This window comes from Siniperca chuatsi, linkage group LG1 (assembly GCF_020085105.1).
Source record: "Siniperca chuatsi isolate FFG_IHB_CAS linkage group LG1, ASM2008510v1, whole genome shotgun sequence".
In the NCBI taxonomy this organism is placed as follows: Eukaryota; Metazoa; Chordata; class Actinopteri; order Centrarchiformes; family Sinipercidae; genus Siniperca; species Siniperca chuatsi.
Genome location: NC_058042.1, coordinates 14,522,014 through 14,549,994, shown reverse-complemented (window position 1 = coordinate 14,549,994; position 27,981 = coordinate 14,522,014). Strand labels below are relative to the sequence as shown.

The window sequence follows — 27,981 nt, the reverse complement described above, 5'->3', positions numbered from 1 at the left end:
GTCATATCTCCCAGCATTAGTTGGATGGATCCAAAATCGAAAGGCACCTTTAGTATTGTTAGATCCGTAACCAGCAGTGGGGTAAAAAAATGTAAAGTTTGGTCTGAAGGTGGTGCCAGAGAAAAGCCAGTGTTTTCACCTAGCATGCTAACATGCTAAAATAATCATGCATACCTTTACATTAACGTGTAACGGTCAATAATTAAGTGTTGGGCCAGGGGAAATCTTGACCTGTTAGTTGCACTACATGGAAGGTCAGGCATCACCAAAGTCGTTAGGATTCATCCTTTGAGGAAAATGAATGTTTGAACCAAATTTCATGCCAATCTGTCCAAAAGTTATTGAGATTTTTCACTATGGACCAAAGTGGTGTAGTGACAGACTGACCAACAAATTACAGCCACGTTAGGCAATGGTTCCTTAGAATGTATTTGAAGATGGATTATCAGTGAATATTGTTAAAAGGTTGATTTTGTTCATTTGTAATTTGTGAACTGACACATATCATTTGAACTGAAACACTTTTCTGGTCGTGCAGGGTAAGCCCAGGCCAAAGGTTACATGGAGCAAAGACGGGGAGCCTCTAAACCCCTCGTTCGCTAATGTGAGGAACAGCGACGTGGATACGATCCTCTTCATCCGCAAGACAGACAGAAAACACTCGGGGAAGTATGATCTCCACGTGCAGATTGAGAACGTGGAAGACACAGCAAGTATCACGCTGCAGGTTGTTGGTAAGCAGGACTGAACACATGGAGAGCTGGCTCTGGGTATAAACAGGAATGAATGCAATCTCTGTAGCAAACTGTAACAACATTCATGCTAGTAACCTCCTAACATAGAGTGGTTTTGTCAGCGGACAGTTAAGCACAATCCTCTCCTCTGTAGATCTCCCAGGGCCCCCAGAGGCTCTGAAGATCACGGATGTGTGGGGCTTCAATGTGGCACTCGAGTGGAAGCCGCCTAAGGACAACGGTAACTGTGAAATAACTGGCTACACCATTCAGAAAGCTGACAAGAAGACCATGGTGAGACGCTACACTCTTGGGTCCTAGCAACAAAGCTTACATATGTTTTTATATTACATTCGAATGAAGCTGAAAACAAGCTGTTAATAGTTAATAATAGGCAATTATTATCCAAATTAAATCCTCTAAGAATTTATGTTCATATGACATTAGGGGTCTTCACAGGTGGTTGGCTTGAAAACCTACCCGAACTCTCAGAGATCAAATCCGACCAGAAGACAGTCAGACCAATCCAAACACTAGCTCCCACTGTTGGTGTTAGCATGTTGCACCACCAAATAATGAGCAGCTGCAGTCCAGAGAAGCAAGAAATTACATTTCTTCCTGCACTTGACATTCACTTTGTCGCCTCAAAAAGCACATTTTTCTCTTGTCATGAGTATGACGTACGGTGTGATGGCAGCTGGTAGCTTGTCCACTATGATCCTTTTGCTAATTAAACATGTTGACACACGGACCCAAGACACTACCCATACCGATGTAAAATATGATATCCAGAGGTCTTCTCAGAGGAAGGCAATGGTCGATGTCATTATAGCTCATAGTTTCTTGTTCACTGAAACTGATCCATTGCAGGCCATTAGTTTTACCTCTGACAGCCACCAACTGAACTGCTGTGAAGCCACATTTGCAAACCTCCCTCTCTATTAACATGAATGAGTGTGTCTGTACATGTGTGAGGATGAATGCTGCATCGACGCAGAGGGATATTTTAGCCTCCCTTGTGACACATACTGTAATAAGCCAATGCTGACCCCACAGTCTCCTCTGTAGGCCAGGGGTGATGCGTTATGGGCCTGTTGGCAAGAGCTCCAACTGATACCATCCTCCACCTCGAGCTGCCAGGAACAATGTCGGCCAGGAATGTCCTAATCTTATCCTCGTAGCCTTGACCTGGTCCGGATTGTCTGTACAGTGACGCAGGGGCATTGTTCTCCTGCCCAGCTCAGCTGATGGTTCATGTTTCACTGAAGTCATTATTAGATCAAATTAATTTCACTTGCATCTCGTGCACAGTTTAGTTTAAATTTACCCATATCCTATTTAATTTTTGTACCAAAATAAATACATTTTAACTGTGAGAAAAAACTCTAGTTTCAGGTAGATTATGAAGGTATTTTGAAATCAAATCAGTGATATCTCTAGATCATTACTGTAGGATGTTATTTGCCATATTTTATGGGCATATATATATATATATATATATATATATATATATATATATATATATATATATATATATATATATATATATATATATATATATATATATATATATATATATATATATATATATATATATATATATATATATATATATATATATATATATATATATATATATATATATATTTGTCTGAGTGAACAAACAATGGATTAAGTTTAGACTGTGTCCATTAATGTGTGCCGTAATGGTTTAAGGAAATCCGATGTGATGAACCTTTTTCTGCCTGTCATATTATTACTCATTTGTTTTTTGTTTTTTTATATTGTGTTTTTAACAATAAAAGATGAGGTCCTTAATTACAACTCCCCTCTCTGCTCACCATTAACCTACCCCATTTGCATGTCTCACTGTAGTACATACGGTATAGCTCAAATATTTGATTTAAAGTGATTGCAGTACAAGCCAGCTAAAGTTGTAGTTATGTCATCAGGTGTAGGTTTCAGGGGAGGTAATACAGCCCCCCAACTAGATACAGAAAGTGTTGTCAAGTGTAATTGTATACGCAATATACAATACACTGTATATACGCCTACAATATATGCCTATAAGCACGTCTGACTAATACACATAATGTTTAAAACCAGAGCAGTGTTGACTTAAGTAAATGTCTGAAAAGGGCCCAATATCAATATGTGCATTTAAAGCACTATACAGAAGGGTGACAAATTAAAGGAAAAACCAGCATTAAGCATCTCAGTGAGGTGTTGTTCCACCACGAGCCTCCAGAGCAGCTTCAGCTTCAGTGATCCTTGGCATAGACTCTTCAAGTGTCTGAAACTCTAGTGGAAGGATGAACACCCTCCTTCTAAAGGATATTCCATCATTTGGTGTTTTAATGATGGTGTTGTTGAGTGCTGCCGAACACAATCCAATCCAAAATCTCCCATAGGTGTTCAATTGGGCTGAGATCTGGTGACTGTGAAGGCCACAACATATGATTCACAGCATTTTCATCAAACGTTATGTTTCTCATGTATTCACATTTTCCTTTACTTGGTCACCTACCTGTACAATATAAACCCTATGTTGAATTGGAAAAACCAAATCTGAAACATTTTTTGTGATTCATATGAAGGAGTGGTTTACAGTGTACGATCAGTACAGGCGAACCAACAGCGTCGTGTCTGACCTCATCATGGGGAATGAGTATGTCTTCCGAGTCTTTTCCATCAACCTGGTGGGCCTCAGCCCAGAGCCCTGCAACACAAAAGACAGCGCTTACATCCAGAAAACAGGTTGGCTCTGACTGTACAGTACAAAGCAGTTATGGTTCTGATTTCATGTCCTGTAAGTGTAGATACTGTATGTGAAATCTGAGTAGTCATCATGCAGAAAAGCAAAACTGAAGAACTGTCTGTCTCCTCAGGTATCGAGTACAAGCCGCCCACCCACAAGGAACATGACTTCTCAGAGGCTCCAAAGTTCACACATCCTTTGGTGAACCGTTCTATCATAGCAGGATACAATGCCACCCTCAGCTGCTCAGTCAGAGGCATACCAAAGGTCAGTAGGGTCATTACATGAAAATGTGCAAATGATATTTGTGATCAAATTCAATCACAGATTTGATCACAACCAGAAACAAACACTTGAATGGGATCAATTGTCAATTGAATCCAGTTTTTGTAATAGTTTCCATCATAACTTTTATTGTAATGAAAACATTTGAAGTGATATTTTGACAAAACAATTCCTACTCAAGGTCCACTCTACTTCTAGAGCTTTCAGCCATAGCACAGTAGCTGTTATGATTTAATTCAGAGAACTTTTAGGATTTTTTCTCTGTGTTGGTTTAAAAGTTAAGCATGAAAGTTCACTCTTGACTTTGAAAATAGCAAAACAATCCAAACCCAAGGTCCACTTACTGGCTTTTTCCAGAGTTTTCAACCATACAGTTGAGAGCCAAGAATGAACTTTCATGCTTAAATGTTTTCATTATTCAGAAATACAGAGTAACTGAGTAAAACAAAACGCCAAAGAATAAAGCCAAAGGAAAAATACTCCCAAACCAACAGAAACTTATACCTATAACCCTCTGACACACACACTTCCCTGCACATCTATTCATGCAGACATTTGGGGATTAGTAACGAGTAATAAACACCCTAATCTCAGTGAAACAGTATCCACCAGATAAATCCAGTGATGATTGTTACTGATTGATTGTTAAGTGCTAATTGTGCAATGGTGAGAGTTTTGCAGATTGTGTAAAATATCACCTGACTTACTGTAATACTTTGTCCTACCTTGTTAGCCCAAAGTGACCTGGTACAAAAACAAGATGGACATCACAAATGAAGCCAAGTACCGGATGCTCAGTAAGCAAGGTGTTCTGACGCTGGAGATCCGTAAGCCCTGTCTGTTCGATGGGGGTGTGTATATGTGCAAAGCAGTCAACGACAGCGGAGAAGACATAGTGGAGTGTAAACTGGAGGTTCGCCGTAAGTATCCTGCTGGGTGGTACAGGGACAGAAACCCATGTGTCCTCTTTTTCATGACCCACTTCGACACGCCATCCTTTCCCCCATTTACCCTTCTTTTTATCCTTTAAAAATAACACGTTGTATCATGAAACTCCAGAACAAATGAATGTCAGTCTCTTATAAAGAAAAAAATATATTGCCGTAAATATGAGAATATATAGTAAAAATGTTCAACAGGTTAAATTATAGCATTATTTTTCCTCTGGTGGAATTTCTAAAATAGATTGAATATGCGATGGGAACAATGGATATATTTAGTTTCCTAATTTCCAAGAAGTTTCCTGGAAAGAACTATGTTTGTTTATGATTATAGGAAAAATATGAAAGCAGAATTCAGTCAGTTGGTAGTAATTAGGGTACTTACTTTTTTTTACTCTCAGGTTGCATTATTGCACTATATGAACTGTATCAACTGAACACCATCTCTGTTTTCCCTATTATTAGTACCAAATTACATTCTTTCCGAGATAACTTCTTGGAGATTATTGGGAAATTACAGACCTGTAAAAAGTGTTGCTGAAAATGGATACTTCATCTTTTAAAAAATAAAGAATTGACTTCTAGTTTATGTCAGAGTATCTATAGTAACAACAAACAAACATGAAAGCATAGTCATTGTTAACATGTATTTATGAATACATTCTAAAGGCTTAAAGCCATGATCCAAATACTCTTAAAGAGTGTCTCCCAATGTTTTGTCCTGTCATGCTTAAATCCAACCTGTGATCCTGAGGTAAGACCTTACCCCACCCCACACTGTGATAAATGCTTTAGAAGGATTTGTCAAATCATATACGCTTTAGGAAAAATATCTGATGTGGGTTTTAACCACTTCTTTTCTTCCTCAACATTTTGACTCAAGATGAAATTTTTGGAGAGCTTAAATGCACTTGTATTGCTGTAGTATAAATTGTTTAAAGGGCTGAGTTTTTAAAAGAGCTATAATCAATATTTTTATGTCAACAATGGATCACATGACTTGTTTATGAGAGGTGTCACTCGTAGTGATGAAACCACAGACAATTATCACCAGACTCTGCAGTTTCCCTCAGCTCTACAGACTATTATTATAGCGTCTTTCAGTTCATTGTTTTGGGGGTTTTCGCCCGCAACTTTACTGTTTTGGCTGCAGTAGGCAGCTGTTTTCAGTTTAAAAGCTCGAAAAACCCACTGTACGCTACCTGCTCAGCCCCAGACAGACAGACAGACAGTTAGCAACTAGCTGGTAAGCACAGTGGAGCATTTAGCAGCTAAAGAGCCGGATATTTCCCTCAGGAGTTGGTGGAGACCAAAAACAGAGCTAAAAGGAGAGTGAATATTGCTCCATTTCTTCTGCATGTGTAAATAGGTTTGCTAACATATTTGCCATATCAACATAGAAGATGATAATGTCAACTTTGTGTTCATACTTTGATTCCGCTGCCCCCAAGTGGACAAAAAATATGTAATTGCAGTTTTAAGTCACAAGATTTTTTTTTTTTTTTTTTTACAAAATAATACTACTTATTGCTTAAAATACTACTTTGTGCAATTAAATGTTCTTAAGGTATCTGTATCTTGACTTATGTTCCTGGTTTGCAGCTCAAATTGCTAAACAAGAAAAGAAAAACGAAAAGAAGTAAGAGGTTCGAGCTGCTGTCTGAGAGAAGATCGATTTGTCTCCAGAGTCCTGCATGTTGACTGTTTTGTGTCATGAGAAACTGTTTACCCCACATCATTTTGTGTTTTTGCACCACTTTCATCTTCTGCAATCATCCTGCATCTGGTCATCCTCACTGTTATGTTAGCATCATATGTACTGCTGAATTACTGAACTGATTGGCTCATGCTTGAATTTGCTGTTCATTAGTAGGGAAGTATTAGTATTTATGTATTATTTAAAAAGTAATAATTCATGGTTTGTCACTCTATTCTACACTCATTTCTAAGAGATAAATGGATCATGTCCAGTAAATATGGATAATAGAAGAATAGAAGAAAATTGCAATATTTATGAAATTAAATTATGATCTGTCATCTTGTTTCTCACTTGTTTCAGCTGATAGGAAGGAATGGATTATAGTGTTTGGATTTGTTTGTATGCTTACAAAGGTCAATATAAATGCTTCAAAAACACCAGAGTGAGTGATTTAATTCAGTCATGTTATCAAGTAGTGGCATTATGCTTCAGTGTAGTCAGTAATAGTGCACAAGTGGTGACCAGTTTCTGAAAATGCCATCAAGATAGCTGTAGCAGCCTTTGGTATTCATAAAATGCAAAAAGCATGCCACTGATACTCAGAAGTCCAGTGGACTGGACAAGAGTTGTCGGGGGCTTAGTTTTATTGTAACAAAGCCTCGCTAAAGCCAGAGGTGGAAGGCATGTGCCTAATGTGCACGCCACAGAGGGATATGTGTGAAGGGCTGGAATAGCTGAGATGTCCTTTACCACTGAGGACATGTCAGTGAAGAGGAACACATGTTTGGGATTGTCAAGCGTGAGCTGCTATAACATCACTCGACAGTTATTCCTTTGATGCCTTGAATGTAAATATTTCCTGTGCCCTCTCAACGTACAGCTGCAAAAGATCCAGTGAGCCTTGTACATGTCACTGGGCCACTTTTAACATACACAACGAACGTCTTACAGCATCTCCGTGTTTGCCAGGTGTTTTGACATGGGGTTTTACCAAAATCCACAAATTACAAGTGAAAAGGTGACACGGTTCTTTATACAAATCCCAGAGGTTATTTTTCACTCATCACCAAGTTACAGCTCACTATACGAGTGACAGGAGCTAGCAGTAGTGGACAACATGACTTGTGGCTGGAGGTGAAAGAAAACTCCACTGAATAGCACAAATAGTCTTGTACATATTAACAGACTTGGAAGTGTGTACATTTAGACAAAACACCTCACACTTAAAATGTTTTTTTTTGGGCAACTTCAACTGAAAATAGCTTAACAAGACTAAATCTACAGCTAGCAGCTCTGTGAGCCTGTACTTAGGCACAGCTGTGCTTTGAGCTAAATGCTAACATCAACAGTGGTGGAAGAAGCAGTCAGATCTTTTATTTTAGTAAAAGTAGCAATATCACAGTGTAGACATACTCTGTAAAAGTATTAACATATACTTAAAGTACCCCCCATAAAAAAAATTCAGAATAATATATATTATTGGATAACAATTATTGCTACATTAATGTACACATTTCATATCCAGATTATTAATACACAATATAATCAACAAATAGATGTATTTGTTGATTATATTTTGTATTAATAATCTGACTCTGCAAAATAACTAGTAAATAATGCAGTCAAATAAATAGTGGAGTAAAATGTGCAATATTTCCCTCTTAAATGTAGTGTGGAAGTATAGAGTAGGACAAAATGGAAATACTCAAGTACCCCAATATTGTGCTTGAATACTGTACTTGAGTAACATCAGTGTACTAACATGCCCACAATGACAATGCTAACATGCTCTTTACCAGGTTTGTTTATCATGTTCACTATCTTAGTTTAGACTGTTAGCATGCTATATTGATTATATTTAATTTATTGAAATTTTGACCCTGATGATTGCGCTTCATGAAAAGTTAAGGGATCACCAAAGTTATTACAGTTTATCCTGAAGGGGACATGAATGTGTACCAAATTTTCATGGCAGTCCATCTAATAGTTATAGAGAGATAGAGATGTTTCAGTCTGGACCAAAGCAATGGACCGACCGACCGACACTGCTATTCACTTGGGCCTGATTTTAAAGACAAGGAATGACTTGTCTTCCCATGAGGCCATTGTGCAGCCTGTCAGACTGATGTTCAGAGTTCAATGAGGAACTCTGCTGAGAGAAAAAAAAAGTGTAGGATTTTAGTCAATACCATTGCAATGAACAGACTCTTCTATATTATCCACAGTCCCAAAAATCAACCTATGCAGCAACTTAAAACAAAGCAAAGCTGCATAAGCAAGAAAGGTGTGATATGACAACCTGATATGACAAGTTTTAACAAGGTAGAGTACAATAATTTCAGATATGATAAAATACTTGTGTTCTTTCAATTTTATTCATTCACAATTTATAGAATTTATTTTTCTACTTGAACAGAATAAAAACAACCTCGGGAGATCTCACATGAAAAACTACAAATAAGATTTAATTTGAACTGAAATTAAGAGAGATTCTTTTTATAATCTGTATTATTCTACAAGTTTGTATCTAAAAAAAGATAAAATAAAAAAATTCATAGTTTATAGTTTGGGTTAAAAAAAAAAATCACAGTATACAGTACATAGATTCCTCCCACAATTTGCACTTATCTAAAATGATGATGTACAACATGTGTGTCAACATAAAGCCAAGAAGGCAAACAAAGAATAACAACAAATGAAAAAAGACTTTTCTTTTACAAAGCACTGCTGGTAGCCGCTACAGTTGAGGAGGTAGCTTCCTTAGTTAGCATCCCATTCTTGATTACTTGTTTTCTCTTTCAAATAATTTACATACAAAAACCAATAACCAAACTACTAAAAGAATTGTACATTTTCACCAGACGGGACATTAGACATCTCAAACAATCAACGGACATTTTGGTTGGTGCAAGAATTCACACACCCAGTCGAGACAATGCCTACATGAAAACAGAAAATAAAACCCAGAAGATTCAAATTAAATGGCGCATTATGAGGAGACAAGAATGTCTTGTTGGTGGAAGAAAACGTTTCCACACATTGCCTAAATTCCTGAGCACTCACATGACATGCACTTGTGGATACATGCTCCAAGGGTGTATCCACCTTAATGCGTACGGTCATGCTCCAGCACACCAAACAACAGTCAATCCCTCACGACACACACACACACACACACACACACACACACACACACACACACACACACACACACACACACACACACACACACACACACACAGGTCAGCTCTCAGGGTGAAAAGAGATCTACGTTAATATGCTTTACAATATAATATTGCTCTTCTGATGTACAATAAAACTAGGTTATACAGACTGAAATGAATATACAAGTAAGTGTGACTCACTCGCTGACAATATAATTGGATTGGAAAGACACTGGAGGCAGTGAATTACTTAAAAGATCATTCCTATTATTTTCAACATAGGCTTAATTTTCCTACTTTTGTACCATCATGCCCTTTTATTCTGGTCCAAATTTTTCGAGTTATTTCACTGTAGAGCTCTAAGGACCTCAACAGATACACATACTGCCCACGTGCACACAAACACCCAAAAAAATCCTTGCAAATGCAAAAACACACTGCAGATACTTGTCTTTAAATATCTGTGGTTGAATAATGATCACCCACATTTCAGTTATAATAGTCCATTTCATACTTTTTGGCACCGCTTAAACACTTTCTTGTTGACTCAGCTGGCTGCCAGTCTTGCGCTGCGTTCACATCATGTTGGAAGAAGTAGAAGAGTGGGATTACATTCACGTGTTTAACTTGGACAGTATTCATGTGTTTAACTAGTTGCTCACAAGCCAAATTATATTTAATGATAAGTTTTAAATTAAACAAATGTACGTTAGCTTTCTCTCTTCTCATAAGTTCAACTACTGTGAATACAGTTGATTTAGATTTTTTGGATTTGGCTTGTCGGTCACCAAACTACAGTTATGTTTATATTATTATTATAGTAGTTATTACTACAATTATTATTTACAATTTGTGGGGCAAGTGCACAGAGTTTGATGAAAAAAGCAATACCACTCTCATATCTGTATGCTAAATATGGAGCTAAAGCCAGCAGTCGTTAGCTTAGTTTAGTTTATCTTAGCATAAAGTCTGGAAACAGAGAGAAACAGCTAGCCTTACTCTGTCCGAAGGCAACATAATCCACCTACCAGCACATCTAAAGCCCACTTATTGATGTTATATCTCATATTTCCCACAATATTGAATTATTCCTTTGATCGACCAACCTTTTTTTTTTTGAAGCATCAATGGGCAGTTTTTATTTACAGGACACTAATTTTAAACAGTTTATGCTTATTAAAACACACCATATTCAACAGAGAAATGAAACAAAAATTGTTCTGTCAACCAAAAATAATGTGAACATCAGATAAAAGCAGGTCTCATTTAAGTGTCACTGCACTGAAAAGGAAATGTTTGCATGTTTGTCATTGGGCCAAGAGACACATCAAACTCAACAAATAGAATATGTAGCTCTGTCGTTAAGAAATAAAAAGTTTGATCCATATCAAACAGCATGATGGCAAAAAAATCAGAAAATAAGGCCCAGATTTAAATATAACTGGAATTATCCTTCAGACTAATGAAAATCATGTGTGTACTAGTTTTTTTGTGAAGAATTAAACAAAGAGAGGTGCTGTTGTTTTAGTGAATACTTGGGTTATATTGTATATTCATCATTCAAAGGACACCTTTCATACACCTGAAATCGTGTACACCCAGACACTCCTGCTGCTCAAATAAATAACATCTTCCACCACCAAGCATCATTGCTAAAACAGTGATATCTGCTACTTCTATCACATTCTTAGTCTTAGTAACTTAAAGCAAAGAAATGTTTATTACTGGCATTTACTTATACCTTTCTCACACTGATAGATTACGATCACAGGCAGATAGGGCAGAAGTTATTGCTGACGTTACATTATTCCCCTCTGGTGGGTGAAAACCACCTGGAAGTTACATTCACACAGAAAAGTCTAGGATGATTATTACATTTGCTACATTTATATTAAAAAAAAACTAAGTATAAAATCAACAGTTGCTGTGGAGAAGCTTTAAAAATTGACAAGATGTATAACAATTACAATTTAAAAAGCTTATAAGTACAGGTGAAACAGAGAAATCACATAATCTTTGACACATACATTGAGGCTCGCAATATCATGATATCCAATCGAAAGCGAGAGACAGGCACCGGTGGCAAGATTTTCCTTTGCAAGATCCTTTGTCAACCAGTTTGTAACATGATGTGCTCAGTTCAGCTCACTTGGAAATGGTCTCTAAGTTCAAAAAGCATACCAAGTTCCCTTTAAATGATTGGTTGCATCTCTGTTTACACAGTAATTACAAACCTAAGTGCTAGCGGAATAGTCTTTTAGCAGGGTAGTTGGCACATTTTGTTGTCTGATATAAAAATGTTTAAATATTCTTGTAGCGTCTAAATTCACATGACAGAGAGATCTGTGCACACAGACGTACTCACGCTCTGAAGCGTCCTTAGTCCTTGACTCGAGGTATGTTGTATGAGTAATGTACCAAAGGAAGGCCTCTGCTCTGACAGAAGCAGGCTCTGCCACAGGCCTGAACCTGTTCCGAGCTGTCCGACACAAACGAGTCCCCCTCGTCTGCGTACTCAGACTGAGCGGAGGGTGTACCGCTGTCTGCCCAGAACCCCTCGGCGCGCTGGCACACGGCAGCTCCCACCAGGAGGGTGGGACAGCTGTGAGACTTCACCAAGTGTCTACACACTGTGGAGGACGAGGAAGAAGAGCAGGTCCTGGCATGCAGCGCAGCCTCACACTGCTCGCATACAACGGTCTCTCCACAAAGCTGTGAGTACACCCCACAGTCAAAGCCCAGGTGGGTGGAGGAGCCTCCGTCTGTGAGCTCCGACCCTCCGCCACAATCATCTCCGTGACTGTCAGCACCAGCCTTTACCTCCCTGGTGAAACCTCCACGGCCACGTAGTCTCAGCCAGTCCTCCCTGAAGGCCGGGCTGAAGAACACATACAGCACTGGGTTCAGGCACGCAGGCAGCGGGAAGAATATGAGGGTGACAGACTTGGCAATCTCTGGGCCGCCGGCTGTAGAGCCAGTCAAGAGAGGGGCGAAGGAGAAAGCTGCCACAGGGCAGAAGAAGATGCAGTTGGTGAAGATGAGCCAGGCTACGTGTCGCAGTGCACCCGTCTGCTCTGGATCTGCAAGCTCCACTCTGCCCAGGTGGCAGTACAGCTGGGTGTACACAGCTGCAGTGAACAGGTAAGCCAGCGCGTTGAGCAACACCAGAACAACTGTAACACTCAGAGCTGGACTCTCGCCACCAGCGAAGGGCAGACAGAGAGGAGAGGCGGACTGATCACTGGAGGTCAGGAGAGGCAGGCAGGCTCCAGCAGCAGCCAGCAGCCCCAGTAGTCCTGCAGCCAGGCTGAAGCGTTGATCTCCTCTCCAGCATCCGCGACGGCTGCCTCCGTTCCTCCTGGGTGACATCATTACCTTCCCGAGAATTGTCCGCACGGCCACGCTGCGCTCCACGGCCGCCAGTGAGAGTAACAAGACTGCCCACTCTGACGAGAAGACGGCCAGAGCTCCTGCGATCTGACAGCCGGGCCCCATCTCCCACCACACACCAAACTCAGCGAAGGAGCCCCAGGTGGCAACGTCGAGCGCAGTCAGCACGCCGACATACAGGCCTGTGAGCAGGTTGGCCAGGGCCAGTAGCCCCATCAGTAGCCTGGCTGGAGAGAGAGACGGTGTGAGGGAGTGGGAATGGCCTGCTGCTCGGTGTGTGGGGGAGAAGGTGGCTACCAGAACCAGGCTGTTAAAGACCAGCGACACCAGGCAGATGAACCAGACTGTCAGACGAATCATCCAGTTACCCAGGAGGTGCTCACAAGGCTTGAAGGCTCCTGAAGACAGAAACAATGAGGTTGTTCAAAAGTTAAGACTTAATTTTGCACTTTAGTTTTTCGATTATTTCAAAGCTCTTCAACATTGATTGGTAGAAGTAAACACACAGACACATAATGACAAATGTAAAAAGTTGTTTAATGCTTACCTGGCGAAGGAGAGCAATGCATAATCATTGAGATTCTTTCCACATCCTCCACGCCTAAAATAAAACATTTAATGTAATGAACGCAAATGTTAAAAAGACCTTAATCCAAAATAGTAGCCTTGCCAAAGAAAGTCAGGTGTATACAGTATGTTAACAACTGTTTCTGCTATATAACAATCAACAAAAGATTAAGTTAATTTTTTACAGATTTAACTGTCCAAGAAAATAAGCACAACATCTTCCTGAAATACATTTTCTGTTACTCTGCCATGGTGTTAAACTAAAATATTATTTAAATACAGTATACAGTTATTTATATAGAGTAACGTATAGAAAAGTGAACGTCAGGTATAATGGTCTTGAACTTTGATAGACTATAGATCACATACATCAGCCCAAGTGCATAGACATTCACACAAAATACACACTTTTCCTAGTTTTCTTCAACTTTACATTTTTCATGACAAGTTATGTTTAAGTTATTTAATGCAATAAAACACACTATAACTGTTCCCTTATGATCACAGAAATACATCTCTATAGATATGTTTAGTTACTTATATATAAATAAAGTAAAACAAAGTTTGGCTGACATGTCAACAAAGGAAAAGGCTCTGACTGCAGCATTCCCACCTGTCGATTTCTTAACGTCATTTTCCTCAGAAGAACTTGTCATTGAGTCACATCCGACAAAAGCACAGCACTGGTAGGCGTAAGGGACAGAGATGGACCTACAAACAAACAGCAATTGTTTAGAAAGGCTGAACATCCTGCTGAGGTCTGGTGTTCATAATACAGATGGCCAGAATCTCAATACAGGGAAAAGTATAAATAATGTGTTTGTCTGCAAATATTTGGCCATTCTGGTTTTTTTCAATAATATTTGGATGTTTCCATAGTGTGTCTACAATTGTGGGGAAAAAAAAGAAATTCAGCTGGCTTTCTCATCAAATGTATGAGAAGAGTTTGTTTCTGTTTTTCTGTCACGTACATGTAATCACTACCCATTGAAAACAAAAGGTGTGGAAAATAAGCCCAGTAAATGGCAAAAAATTATCAAATACACTTTGTGAATACACCAGTACCCAAAAGGATCTTCTATATAAAATCCTGAATTCCTCAACATCACAGGGGCATCATGTGGCTATGCAGACCCTCTCCACTATAACTCAATTTTGATGGCCTGGTCTTTAGAAATTGACCATATCTGTATTGGCTACATCTTATATATCTTTCTTTCTGAAACCAATGAATTAGAAATTTTGACAAACCGTTCAAAAACAAGGCCTTTAATCACAGATTTGACATTTCTTTTTCACTTAATTTAATATAGCTTAATTATTATTATTTTTTTTTTTTACCTTTCAACAAATCACAATAATTGTGTGTTAAATATTTATTTCTAAGTATTTTGGGGGAATTTGTGCCTGTATTAGAGAGTGACAGTAGAGAGCTGACTGAAAACGAGGAGAGGAAGATGGGGAATCACATGCAACAAACATCCTCCAGCTGGAACCGAACTTGGGATGTTGCAATTACATAGTCAGCCTGATGTTACATTTTTCTGCATGCTCTCCTAAAAACTTCAGATAACAGAACTTGACCACAGAAAGTTCAAAGGACATCAAAGACAGCCTCGATGCCAAGAGTAGGGCCTTTACCGATGGTAATAGGGAGGAGGTGAGGGCAATCCAGGCCTGAAGGTGAAGATCAGGGAGACCAAGGAGAAGTACAGGAGAAAGCTGGAGTGGAAACTCCAGCAGAACAACATGAGAAAGGTCTGGAGCGGCATGAAGAGCATCACTGGCTTCAGACCGGCTGGCAGCAGAGGAGTTGAAGGCAGCTTGGACAGGGCCAACGAACTTAATCTGTTCTTTAACAGATTCGACACACTGGCTGCTGCTCATCCCCCCTCTAACTCAGCTGTCTGCCCTCAGACTCCTCTGAGTCCACTGCTCCCCCCTCCTCTATCTACCTGGGAGAGTCCTAGTCCCCCCTCAACTGGCGCTCTTAGGATAACAGCCCTCTACAGACTGATGGAACCCCTTCAGTTTGCCTACCAGCCCCGGCTGGGAGTTGAGGACGCCGTAATCTTCCTGCCGAACTGTATCTACACCCACCTGGGCAAGCCGGCAAGCACGGTGAGGATCATGTTTTTTGACTTCCCCAGTGCTTTCAACACCATCCGGCCAGCCCTGCTGGGTGAGAAGCTGTCAGCGATGCAGGTGGATGCCCCCTCGTGTCCTGGATTGTTGACTACCTGACTGGCAGACCACAGCATGTGCGTCTGCAGCACTGTGTGCTGGACAGCGTGGTCAGCAACACTGGGGCCCCTCAGGGGACTGTCCTTTCTCCCTTCCTCTTCACCATCTACACCAGGGACTTCAGCCACCACACAGAGTCCTGCCACCTTCAGAAGTTTTCTGATGACTCTGCTGTGGTGGGATGTATCAGCGATGGTGATGAGACAGAGTACAGGGCTGTGGTGGGTAACTTTGCAAAGTCTAAGGTGGGTCAAGGCACCAGACTCATCCCCACAAAATGCACCACAAAGCGCCACAGGAAGTCATTCCTGCCTGTGGCCATCAAACTCTAACTCCTCCCTCTAAGTGTCAGTCTGTATGACCCTAGGTCACTAAACTGGACATTGGATCATTAACATCACTGCAATACTTGAAATAATTGTGCAATATTCTGTTTAATACTACAGTGCAATGTACACTGTTTTCAGTTTAATTTATTGATATTTAATCATACTTCTATTACTGCTGTGCAATATCCACCATCTAATAATCTTCTAATAAACTACACTTAACTTGACAGTACTCATTATTGCACTATTACTTATTACTTATATTATTACATTGTATTATACCGTACATACTTATCAACCTCTAAATCCACTTTGGTACTTACACTTATTTTGGCTTTTATTCTTCTATCCACTTTGTACTTCATTTATCTTACCTGTATTATAGTATATTATATTTTGATTTGCTTAGTACTTCTATTCCTTCTATTCTCAAGTGTGCAGTAACGTGATAGTGAGCAGCTGTAATGAAAGAGTTTCCCTTCTGGGATCAAAAAAGTATTTCTGATTCTGATACCACAGAAGTTCTTTCTCACCTCAGTTTGGGCAGGTTTTTTGCAGTCAGCACATTTTTCATCTGCGGGTTCCCTGAGAGTTTCAACTGACTGAGCGCGCTCAGTCCAGTTGTTGGAATCACAGTCAGAGAGTTCATACTCAGATCTCTGCAAAAAATTATTACACACAAGCAGTTTAATTCTGCACAACGCAGACAGTCAAAGCAAACAATGATATGTAACTGGAGTTCTGTACTCATTATGATGAAAGGTGGTAAAATAATACACAGGTCATACTCACAGGTTGGTGAGTGCAGTGAGGGTGAGGAAAGCATCTCTGTGGATAACTCGGAGTTCATTTCTGCTCAGGTCTCTGTGTAAAATTATAACGCAGTGAACTCACAGTCCAGGCATAAAACATTTGTTTTACAGGATCAAGCGTGTGTTACTGCGTGTGTTACTGAGTGTGTGTGACTGAGCGGACTTACAGTAAACGGAGAGCAGAGAGACCTTGGAATGTGTCCCTGTCAATTTGCTGAATATGGTTGTGCTGAAAGCTTCTGTAGATTGAAAATAAGAATTTAACAGATTATAAACAAGCAAATAATTACCTTTACTGCCTAAATGTTTGTTGTTACATTATAATCTTTTAATTTTAAAATAGAATCTGTCTTTTACGCTTTTCCATCCTTGTCTGAAATGATTTGTGACTTCTACATGTTCAACACTCACATCTCGTGCAGTCGGAGGCAGCCCTGGAGGGATGGTATCTCCTTGATCTCATTGTAGGACAGGTCTCTGATGGAGGGAACACAACCAGCTTAAACAATTAGACAACTGGGTCAATTTAAAATGAAGCTCTAATTGGTCTACAAAAAATTTTGCTTTATCTCAGTGAATACACTTTTCTAAAATGCCACATTTTTAGCATGAATGGGATTCCAATTTCTGTCTGTAGCAGTGTTAAAACCATATTTTATCCATCAAGCTATACTGGGACAATTTCTACTGTCCTGGTAATTTCCTAATGATCTTAAATCTTTAGCAGGTACTATTACTTGTAGAAGATGTGTTTTGCTACTGCCGGTGACAGGAGAGGAAAAGTCTCTTACAGCGTCCGTAGCAACTTGAGATCCTCACAAAGATCAGCAGGGATGGACGATATCTTGGTTCCTGACAGGGTCCTGGGAATGAAAAAACCTCATCAGTCATTTCTGAGACACACAAAAGCACAAGCAGGAACAGATGGTGCATCCACATTCACTCACAGACTCTCAAGGTTATTAGTCCACGTAAGGATGGGGAAGTCCTGCATCATGCTTGCCCCACGCAACATCCTGAAACACACATAGTGACGAATAGTAAAATCATGAACATCAAAACATGAGTTGGTATAGATGAAACAAGACACAAGGACCCTTTAACACACTTAAATAGCTTTTTAAAATGTTTAGTTTCACCACTGATGAGTTCAGACAGAGCTTGTTAACACTGATTTGTCAGGAGTCGTGCCTGACAGCGGAACTTACAGGGAGTGCAGGTCGGACAGATTCTGGAAAGCCGAAGCGCCCACGAAGGACAGAGGGTTGTCATAAAGATGTCTGGGAGGGCAGTGAGAGCAGAGGGGGAGAGTTAATTTACTATGCGAGAATGGCACCACCTTCTGGACATTCATCTACTGAAGCCTCACACTCGCATCCTATATCAGCTTACACTGTATGTGTTCTTCTCAGAAGGCATACTGTGTATTGTGCATGGTAGCATTTGTACAAATTTGAGTTATTAGTGTGCTGCGTCTGTTTCTAAGTAGTGTCAGTGAATCAGAGGGGGAGTTTGACCTTACATGGTTCGCAGCAGGGGGTTGTTATGGAAGGCCCCTTCAGGTATGGAAGCAATATCGTTGCTGTGAAACCCACTGCAGGAAGAAGGTCAAAGAGACAGTGTAAAGACACCTTGCTCAGTATGAAAGCTGACATACAAGTACGTTAAGTTGCCATATGCAAAACCAAAAATATAAATATGAAAAATAATGAATCAAAAGGCATAGACAGTTCAAACAAATCAAGCACAAACAAAATGTGTCAGTCAACACTCAATGTCTGCTACAGAAATCAAGATTTGTTAATTAACTGAAATAATCCTTTAATTAAATATTTAATGTGCTCATCAGGAAAACCAGGAAGGAAGACTTGTGGTTTTTAGCCTTCAAAATAAAAGCACAAATGTTGAAACATGTTGCAAATATTTCAACTAATTTATTTCTATTTAATAAACACACCCAGTAGATAAGAGTTCAGATAAATAATTATTTATTATATTTTTTTAAACATGAACATTTTTTGTACCTGATGTGTCTGTATGTGAATAAGAACTTTTAAAATCACTCGAGATGTGTATTTTAACAATTTACTGAGACTCCTTTGCATGTGTGCTCTTGTTTTCCTCTTATTCTAGGCTACTTTGTCAGATATTTGTCTTTTTTGAGTCACATAAAAACTAACTGACTGACAAACCTCCTTCATGCTCTGATGAGTTAACCAGTCCCTGACTTTAGTGTCAGTGCAAAATGTTTCCCTCGCGGAGGAGAAATGGGACGGTATACTCACAGTTCCTTGAGTTTGGGCAGGGTCTCTATTGCTTTGGGAAAAACCATCAGGTTGTTAAAGTTAAGATCTCTAGGATGAGACAGACAGATACACAGGAAGTCAGCACTGTGTTTCTTGCATTTTTATGTTAACAAATCCATCCCTCTAAAGGCCACTAATTAATGGTACATTCAAACAAAAATGTCTACAAATAAACTAATAGGAGTGTTCAATTACCTGTTTCTCTCTGTGACTGCTGTCAGCACCAAGCCACACACTAACTACTAATAACTAGGATTACTAGCATTATTATAATCATAATAACAAAATAAATGACTTGCTAGCAGTGCTAAATGATTAACTCTTTTAGCAGCAACTGACCACTACATATACTCAACATAAATACATAATCCTATTAACTGATTCCTAGTCCATTGTTCTATGGGAATCAGATCCCACAGTAAAAAAACAAAACAAACAAGCAAACAAAAAAAAAAACAACAACACAGAGCTAGAGCTGCAGTTAGTGATTATTTTTCATTAAAGATTAATCTTGTGATTATTTTTTGGATTCATTTATAAATTGTTTAGTATATAAAACGTCAAAATTAGTGAAAATGTTCTGAAAGCCCATCTTCATTCTGCTTGTTTTGTCCAACATTCCAACACTGAAAGATATTCAATTTGCAATGATATGAAACAGATTTGAAACAGTTTCAGCACAGCATGAAGCAGCACAAGCAAATAAACAGCAGTCCAGCATAACTGATAATACAGTATACACAATGACAGCAAAAGTAGTCAGTATTTTATTTTTTACCTGCTTTGGGTTAAAGGAACATGGTGCAGGCCTCTGAAGTGTTGCTGTTAGTGTAAAACTGCATTTGAACTTCAGTATTTTGGTTATGCTGGGAACGTAGGGAGTCTGTCCAAACCCTTACCAAACCTCCCTGTCACAGCAGCTCAACCTCCTCTCTCCACAAAACACAACAGATCACTAGAGACTATAAAACACTTTTGGAAACCATTGCAGAAAAGCTATAATGCAGGACTGCCTTTACTAATTTTCTACTTGTGGCTAAGTGTCCACTGCACTGTGTTATTATGTAGGACCAGCAGATACTTAACTTTAAAAGTATCACATTGGGATTTAGAACAAAAAAATATAAAAAAGGTATCAGGGCATCCCTAGTATCCAGTAAAGGTATGTGTGTTGTACAGTAGCTGCTTGCCATTAGGTAAGGCTGTCACTAAAAGATTTTTTATGGCTGCATGGCAGGAGGAAGTGAACAGTGGGAGGGCAGATTTGATAAGCATCATGTACTTTGCTCTATTTATCCTAGAGCAATTAAAGGAGGAAGTGGACACAATGATGTCTGGAGGACTGGAGCAGAGGTGGGTGGGGAGCTGTTAGCACACACAAACACGAGCGCAAACACACACACACACACACACACACACACACACACATCAACTACTGTATGACTGTGCACTTACAGTGTCTCCAGGTTCACGAGTCCAGCAAAACAGTTGTCTCCTATTTCCTTAATTCTGTTGTTATGAAGATGCCTGGAAAAGCAAAAGCAGTTTTACTCACATTTGTGAGAATTTCATAAAATTATATAAAATATATGATGACATAACAATCACTCACATTCATCATGGGTTTTATTACAGTCTTGTTTTGCAGCTTTTGTGAAATGTTCCACAAATCATTTTTGAATGGCAAGAGTGTGACTTGTGAATCAGATGTCTGTACTGTATGTGTATATCCAGAAGGCTTTCCTTGCCTAATAGATTCAAGGTCTTTTCTTCCTGTTTATCCTAACGTGTTTATACTAACCCTGCAGCAATACCACTCAACGTGTGCATCTGTGTGCGTGCTTGGGTGTGTGAATGTGTAACAGCAACAGTGGAAAAAATGTACGTTTGCAACAATCCCTCAGATTTGTAATGCACCGCATATTTGTACAAGTTCCTCTTGTGGAAGGTTTTAGCATTTCCCACCATGCATAAAACAACAAGTTCATTTTGATTTTACATTAATGCTCGGAGTCAAGCAACTTATTCAAAGTGTCATTAACATTTAAATTAAAACCCCAATGGCACATTTCACTGCAAAAGTGCTTGCATGCACAGCAGCGCATCAGTACCAACCCATTTTGTTGACTTGTTAACTATAAGCTGTGGAAATAAATACAACAGTATGTTTGTGTTTGGAATCTGATTTGCAGTCGCTCAGAGCAGAGGATACGTTCAGAACTAGGGCAGAACACAAGGAGGGATACTTTGCATTGATTTGTGATTTGTGATGTCTAAATAGGAATTACAGGTTCTTTAATTTAGAGGGGAGTGCAGTAAAGTCATATTTTACTAACTGGATGGTGATCTACACAGTCAGGTGGATGAGAGCTTTTCAAGTTAATTAATTAGGAAAATTATCCAAAAAAATCCCTAAACATTAACAAACAAAAATGTCCACCCACTCATTACACGCCATGGCTGAGAAATTAAAGAGACATCAAACTATTGTTGTATAGTCACACTGCAGAGAATTTGAATGTGCCGATTTTCATTCTAAACGACAATTAGAACAGTAGCTTAATATAACTTACAGCACAACTAGACTGGTGAGGTTTGCAAAGGCGTTGTCTGGTATGTACGAGATGCGGTTGAGCGCCAACGTAAGAGCCTGAAGATTCGCCTGGTGTCTCAGAGAACCAATGGGGACCTCTGTCAGGTTGTTATCATCCAACCAGAGGTGGCGCAGCTGCTGAAGGCCTTCAAAACTGTCATCAGGAACTGTGGTAATATGGTTCGCATCCAGGCGACTGTAGAACAGAAAAACAAGGAAAAGGCATAGGTTCATTAAATTAATATGATATTGAAGCTGACTCTGGCATTTGACACTGACAATGCCTTCATTTCATAATAGATTTATTTTACTGACATCATATGGAGGATTTTTAACTTGACCTTCCATTAACTTTATTGTCACTTTTCTAGTTCATGGTGAATTTGGGGTGAGCAAAGCAGCAAATAGTCTGAACCAGAAAGTTCTAGTCTATTTAGTTTATCCTGGGTTTGACTTTTGGTCTCTGCAAAATTATTTAAAAAGCAGGTAACTACACGCTAAGCTCCAATTATTTTATTTTATCACCAACGTTTTGACCACACCTGGTCTTCTTCTAGGCATTGAAGGGTCTTGGAAATTTGTTAATGCAATGACCAGTATCTAATTTTGATGTGCATTCACCGGACAACTCATGCCAACTCTACCCTATTAACCACACCCTGTAAACCAAAAATAGTAGTGTTTACACCTAAAATGGTTCCTCTCAATGCAGACAGGCAGAACCTCAACTTCAATATTCTCCTGGACTGCAAACTCTTCAGGACTCATCTGATTCTTTGTCTTTTTTTAAAACCTTTGCTTAAAGTCACAAGATGTTAGTAATGACCAGACTGGTAAAAATTAAAAGGGCTTTACTCAGTGGCTCCACTTCCCGTTTGCAAGCAACTGTGGAACCACCTTCTGAAATACTCATACCTGAAATCTTCCACTTAGGCCAACTCTTCATTCTTCAAATGAACGACACACATCATGACATGAATGTTTATTTGGCTGCCATGGTAAATCTGATATAACATCACATTTTCGAAGTGGTGACTTCACAAAATTTACGTAATATAATAGATTAATACTCTCAAGTTTCATGCCGTGGATATTCAGGGAATCCCATATTTGACTATTCCCTGTTGACTATATTGTACTAGAGAGCAGTGACCCTGCAAACCGATGAACTTCGTTTGGTGGTTAAAAAGGAAATGTTTTTTTATTTTAAACAGTATTATGAATGCACAAGTGTTCTTTTCATCATCACCACACTGTTTTTTCCTGCTATCCTCCCTCACCAAGTGTCTCGCCCTCCCTCAAAATTCCTCAAGTGTCTGGGCTGGAAGAAAAACAGTCTTGATTGACATTTAGCTCTCTAAGGCTTTATACACACCAAGTCCTGGCTCTGCCAAAGCATATTACTTCAGCTACAGACCTTAAAACCCTCACAGAGAAAAGACATCTGTTAAAAAGAAGGAGGAGAGGCAGAAAAAAAAGAGGGGAAGCAAAGGACATGGGGAGGGATATAGAGGGGTGATAATAGCTGAAAGCTGGATATTCAGCACGTTTCTCCAGCTGGATCCATTCCTCTATTAGTCCCTGTCAAACTCAAAGACACAGTGGTGGAGGGAGGTGGCACAGATAGAGCCATGTACATATTATGGTCTCAATGAAACTGACATTCAGTAGTTGCAGAAAAACAATGTTAAAACTTAGGGCGAGTGGAGCAGGAAACACGTGGAAACACACAAGCTCCTGGAAAACCCAACAATCCACTATAAAAAGAGAAAAGTTAGTTACAGATCTCCTGAATAAGACTGACCTACATTTGCACAGGGCTATTGCTGGGCTTAGTGCACAACAAACACTGCAGCAGGAGTTAAGTATGTGATATGAGTGGAACCGCCCCTAAATGACATCAACAATGTCTCAAGTAAATAATGAAGATTTCAACTGTTATTCTCCACTTGGAAGAAGAGTAAAGTCTTTACTCTCATCATGTTGACATCTTACAGTAGTGTAACATTTAAAATACTGTACGTGATGGAATCACATATCAAACAGGGAAATTTAAACTATCTTGATGAATGACAGCTATCTGCCTGAATTTGGTCTTTACAGGTGAAGCAATCTGGTGCTCAACATGACCGGGACTCCACCAGGAACTGTGGTGTAAGATGATGAGAATCTGTATGGATGCTGAAGTGTGACAAACTTTAACTGTAAAACAATGCATTTTAGTGTTTCTGGTGTGAACTTAAATACATTTTAAATAACATGTGGCACAAAAGCATTGTTATTTCTGTTATTTGGAGCAAAAAACCCCTGATTTTAAAGTTTGATTGAAAGTGTATCAGTCATGACGTTAGCACATTTTTTAACAAGAGCTAACATGCTGAAGTTAAAGAGGTATAATATTTACCATGTTCACAATTTTAGTTTAGCGAGTTAGCATGCTAACATTTACTAATTACACATTCACTGAACACAAAGTACAAAGTATTGGAAAAATTAAATGGCAATTCATCCAATAGTTGTCGAAGCATTTCCCTAAAAACCACAAATGCAAACAACATGGTGGTGGCACTGGAGGAAAATTCAGGAGATCACCAAAGTGATTGGGATTCATCCTCTGGGGACCATGAATGTCTGAGCAAAATGTCATGGCAATGCATCAAATAGCTGTTTAAATATTTTAGTCTGGACCAAAATGGTAGACCAACTGACCAACATAGCAAGTACAACACTCTCATCCTCAACACAAGAATTTCAACAACTGCCAGAAAGAATTAGGGCAGTCCAGGCCAAAGCACTGATCTCAATTCTACACAAACTTTTAGTGCATCTCTTCTGTCGTTTACACTGAGAAATCAGTCGCCAGTGACCCCGAACTAAACTTTACTGTTGCCTATAGACCCATTTTTGCATACATTTGCTAAACAAATTTTTAGCACCAAACGTTTAGATCTTTTCATACATTAGTAGATAAACTGTTCTGCAGTACTCCTATTGCTTTTTATATTATCTTTGTGAGTAACTGTCTACACCGTGGCTGTTAGTTTGGCACAAACACTATGAATTCCACTTTGGATAGTAGGCTGTGTAAATACAACGCAGTGCTTTCTCTGACAACAGCACTGATGACTGCAGTGTATCTTCCTGTCCAGGAATTAAGGACAAAATAGCTTTCTCATTAACTGCAACTTCTAGAGAAAACAGGGGTTATTCATAAAACTCACTAACAGGGCTGGTGTGACATTATGACTTGAGACTGTTATAGTAGAGTGATTTCTTACATATAAACATGAATCACTGCTTTTTGCGGCAGCGGAACCACCGCCTTTTGATAATTTACAGTGGTGTGGAAAAGAGTTTGCCCCCTTCCTGATTTCTTATTTTTTTGCATGTTTGTCACACTTAAATGTTTCAGATCAAACAAATTTAAATTTTAGTCAAAGATAACACAAGTAAATACAAAATGCAGTTTTTAAATGAAGGTTGTTATTATTAAGGGAAAACAAAATCCAATTTCCCTAGCCACACCCAGGCCTGATTACTGCCACACCTGTTCTCAATCAAGAAATCACTTAAAGAGGACCTGCCTGACAAAGTGAAGTAGACCAAAAGATCTTCAAAAGCTAGACATCATGCCGAGATCCAAAGAAATTCATGAACAAATGAGAAAGAAAGTAATTGAGATCTATCAGTCTGGAAAAGGTTTTAAAGCCATTTCTAAAGCTTTGGGACTCCAGCGAACCACAGTGAACCACAAATGGTGAAAATATGGAACAGTGGTGAACCTTTCCAGGAGTGGCCGGCCGACCAAAATTACCCCAAGAGCGCAGCCACTACTCATCCGAGAGGTCACAAAAGACCCCACAACAACGTCCAAAGAACTGCAGGCCTCACTTGCCTCAGTTAAGGTCAGTGTTCATGACTCCACCATAAGAAAGAGACTGGGCAAAAATGGCCTGCATGGCAGAGTTCCAAGATGAAAACCACTGCTGAGCAAAAAGAACATTAAGGCTCGTCTCATTTTTGCCAGAAAACATCTTGATGATCCCCAAGACTTTTGGGAAAATACTATGTGGACTGAAGAGACAAAAGTTGAACTTTTTGGAAGGTGTTAGTCCCATTACATCTGACGTAAAAGTAACACCACATTTCAGAAAAGGAACATCATACCAACAGTAAAATATGGTGGTGGTAGTGTGATGGTCTGGGGCTGTTTTGCTGCTTCAGGACCTGGAAGACTTGCTGTGATAAATGGAACCGTGAATTCTGCTGTCTACCAAAAACTCCTGAAGGAGAATGTCTGGCCATCTGTTCAAGCTGAAGCGATCTTGGGTTCTGCAGCAGGACAATGATCCAAAACACACCAGCAAGTCCACCTCTGAATGGCTGAAGAAGAACAAAATGAAGACTTTGGAGTGGCCTAGTCAAAGTCCTGCCCTGAATCCTATTGAGATGCTGTGGCATGACCTTAAAAAGGCAGTTCATGCTCGAAAACCCTCCAATGGGGCTGAATTACAACAATTCTGCAAAGATGAGTGGGCCAAAATTCCTCCACAGCGCTATAAAAGACTCATTGCAAGTTATCACAAATACTTGATTGCAGTTGTTGCTGCTAATGGTGGACCAACCAGTTATTAGGTTTAGGGGGCAATCACTTTTTCACACAGTGCCATGTAGGTTTGGATTTTGTTTACCCTTAATAATAACAACCTTCATTTAAAAACTGCATTTTGTGTTCACTTGTGTTATCTTTGACTAATATTTAAATTTGTTTGATGATCTGAAACATTTAAGTGTGACAAAGATGCAAAAAAATAAGAAATCAAGAAGGGGCAAACACTTTTTCACACCACTGTAAATGCTCCAACAGCAATTCAAAAGAGACATTTTTCAGTCCAAAGCCAAGGTTGTAGTTCTTCTCTCCTGTTAGGCCATGTTTGGCAGTTTACAACCAATTGAAACTACATTAATCCAACAAATTATCTGACCAGTGCGATGACATTGACAAATAATCTCTGCTGCAATAGCATTGAGTGTTTCCCTAATACTTTATGCAGGACGGAAAAGTCTACTTGAAATTCAAAGGCTCTCTGAGCAGACAATACAACACACGTGCATTCGCGTGTATGTGTGTGTGTGTCAGATGACTTACAGAGACTGGAGAGAATGAAGGTTCTTCAGGGCTGCACTGGGCACAGTTTTCAGCTGATTATTCTGGAGCATCCTGAAGATAAAATAGCAAAATGATGATTTCAACTCAACTCACAACACCTTTTCTTGCATCATGAACCTAAAACAATATGTATCCACAGATACATTCAATGTTAACTATGTTAGTGAGCTTTCTGATGGTCTCCTTTGTGTGTTGTTGTTGTTGTTGTTGTTAATGTGGATCCATGCTGGTTACAGTTATTTTCTTTGGAAGAGACACTGGTGTTCGCAAATGGAAACAAATACAGACAACTCAAGACTATGGGAACAGTATCCCACAAATTGTTGCCAAGCTGATGAAGAAACTTTAAACACCAATAGAGTTATGAAAGTATCCAGCAATTACTTTATTTAGACTTAATTTCATGACCCTTTGATTCATTAGGAGCATGTCAAATTGTTTATGCTTATATTGTCACAGTATTTGTAAAAACTGACCTAAATCTGATGTGAATGGGGTTTGTTTGAGCTGCATGTAGTAAAATACTTCACATTATTTTCACTTGTGTAGTTACAAGTAAAGTGAATAACTGACTTGATATGATAAGCATATACAATGTCTCCATGTATTTGTTTCCAGACCTGTAACCAAGACCTCACCTGTAGATCAACAGGACTTTGAACTTTTGGCCCAGCGCAGAAACAACAGGACGGCACTTTGTGTGTCGCTTAATGTGTTCGAGTCTGTGCAAGCACACTAGGGTGTGCTGCCTGATGTAAATTATGCAGAGCTAATTTTTACACGGCTTGTATGCAATGCTCTGTTGGGGTTTTCACAGCCACAGATGCTGTTGGGGCTGGGATGGAAAAGTGCATTTTGTCCATTCCAAGTGGATGTAAATTGTATGACTATGTTTAGGGTGGCAATAACTGACAGCACCAAAATGTTACCACAAACTGCAATATTTACTCTCTCCCCCAGTGTGTGGAAAACTTCACACTGTCACAGCC

At 39.4% G+C, this 27,981-nt stretch overlaps 2 protein-coding genes across 14 annotated transcripts in view; one reads left to right on the top strand and one right to left on the bottom strand.

Annotated features, from left to right (window-relative positions):
- Window positions 1–6,854, top strand: part of mybpc3 (myosin binding protein C3) — a 37,221-nt gene extending 30,367 nt beyond the window's left edge. For all 13 annotated transcript variants that reach the window (XM_044206589.1, XM_044206579.1, XM_044206561.1 and 10 more), the window contains 6 exons: window positions 539–734; window positions 889–1,028; window positions 3,332–3,491; window positions 3,623–3,759; window positions 4,511–4,697; window positions 6,321–6,854. In XM_044206589.1, the coding sequence (XP_044062524.1) occupies window positions 539–734; window positions 889–1,028; window positions 3,332–3,491; window positions 3,623–3,759; window positions 4,511–4,697; window positions 6,321–6,361 (861 nt within the window). In that variant the 3' untranslated portion in view covers window positions 6,362–6,854. The remainder of the gene's footprint in view (window positions 1–538; window positions 735–888; window positions 1,029–3,331; window positions 3,492–3,622; window positions 3,760–4,510; window positions 4,698–6,320) is intronic.
- Window positions 6,855–9,464: 2,610 nt separating this feature from the next.
- The window catches only part of lgr4 (leucine-rich repeat containing G protein-coupled receptor 4), a 34,916-nt gene continuing 16,399 nt past the window's right edge, over window positions 9,465–27,981 (bottom strand). Inside the window, exons 4-18 of the mRNA XM_044206504.1 lie at window positions 26,972–27,043; window positions 21,803–22,018; window positions 20,685–20,756; window positions 19,209–19,277; window positions 18,446–18,517; window positions 18,132–18,203; window positions 17,871–17,939; window positions 17,715–17,786; window positions 17,335–17,400; window positions 17,091–17,162; window positions 16,904–16,975; window positions 16,645–16,770; window positions 14,152–14,249; window positions 13,519–13,572; window positions 9,465–13,369 (exon numbers count right to left, since the gene is read on the bottom strand). Of these exons, the coding sequence (XP_044062439.1) occupies window positions 11,961–13,369; window positions 13,519–13,572; window positions 14,152–14,249; window positions 16,645–16,770; window positions 16,904–16,975; window positions 17,091–17,162; window positions 17,335–17,400; window positions 17,715–17,786; window positions 17,871–17,939; window positions 18,132–18,203; window positions 18,446–18,517; window positions 19,209–19,277; window positions 20,685–20,756; window positions 21,803–22,018; window positions 26,972–27,043 (2,611 nt within the window). The 3' untranslated portion in view covers window positions 9,465–11,960. The remainder of the gene's footprint in view (window positions 13,370–13,518; window positions 13,573–14,151; window positions 14,250–16,644; window positions 16,771–16,903; window positions 16,976–17,090; window positions 17,163–17,334; window positions 17,401–17,714; window positions 17,787–17,870; window positions 17,940–18,131; window positions 18,204–18,445; window positions 18,518–19,208; window positions 19,278–20,684; window positions 20,757–21,802; window positions 22,019–26,971; window positions 27,044–27,981) is intronic.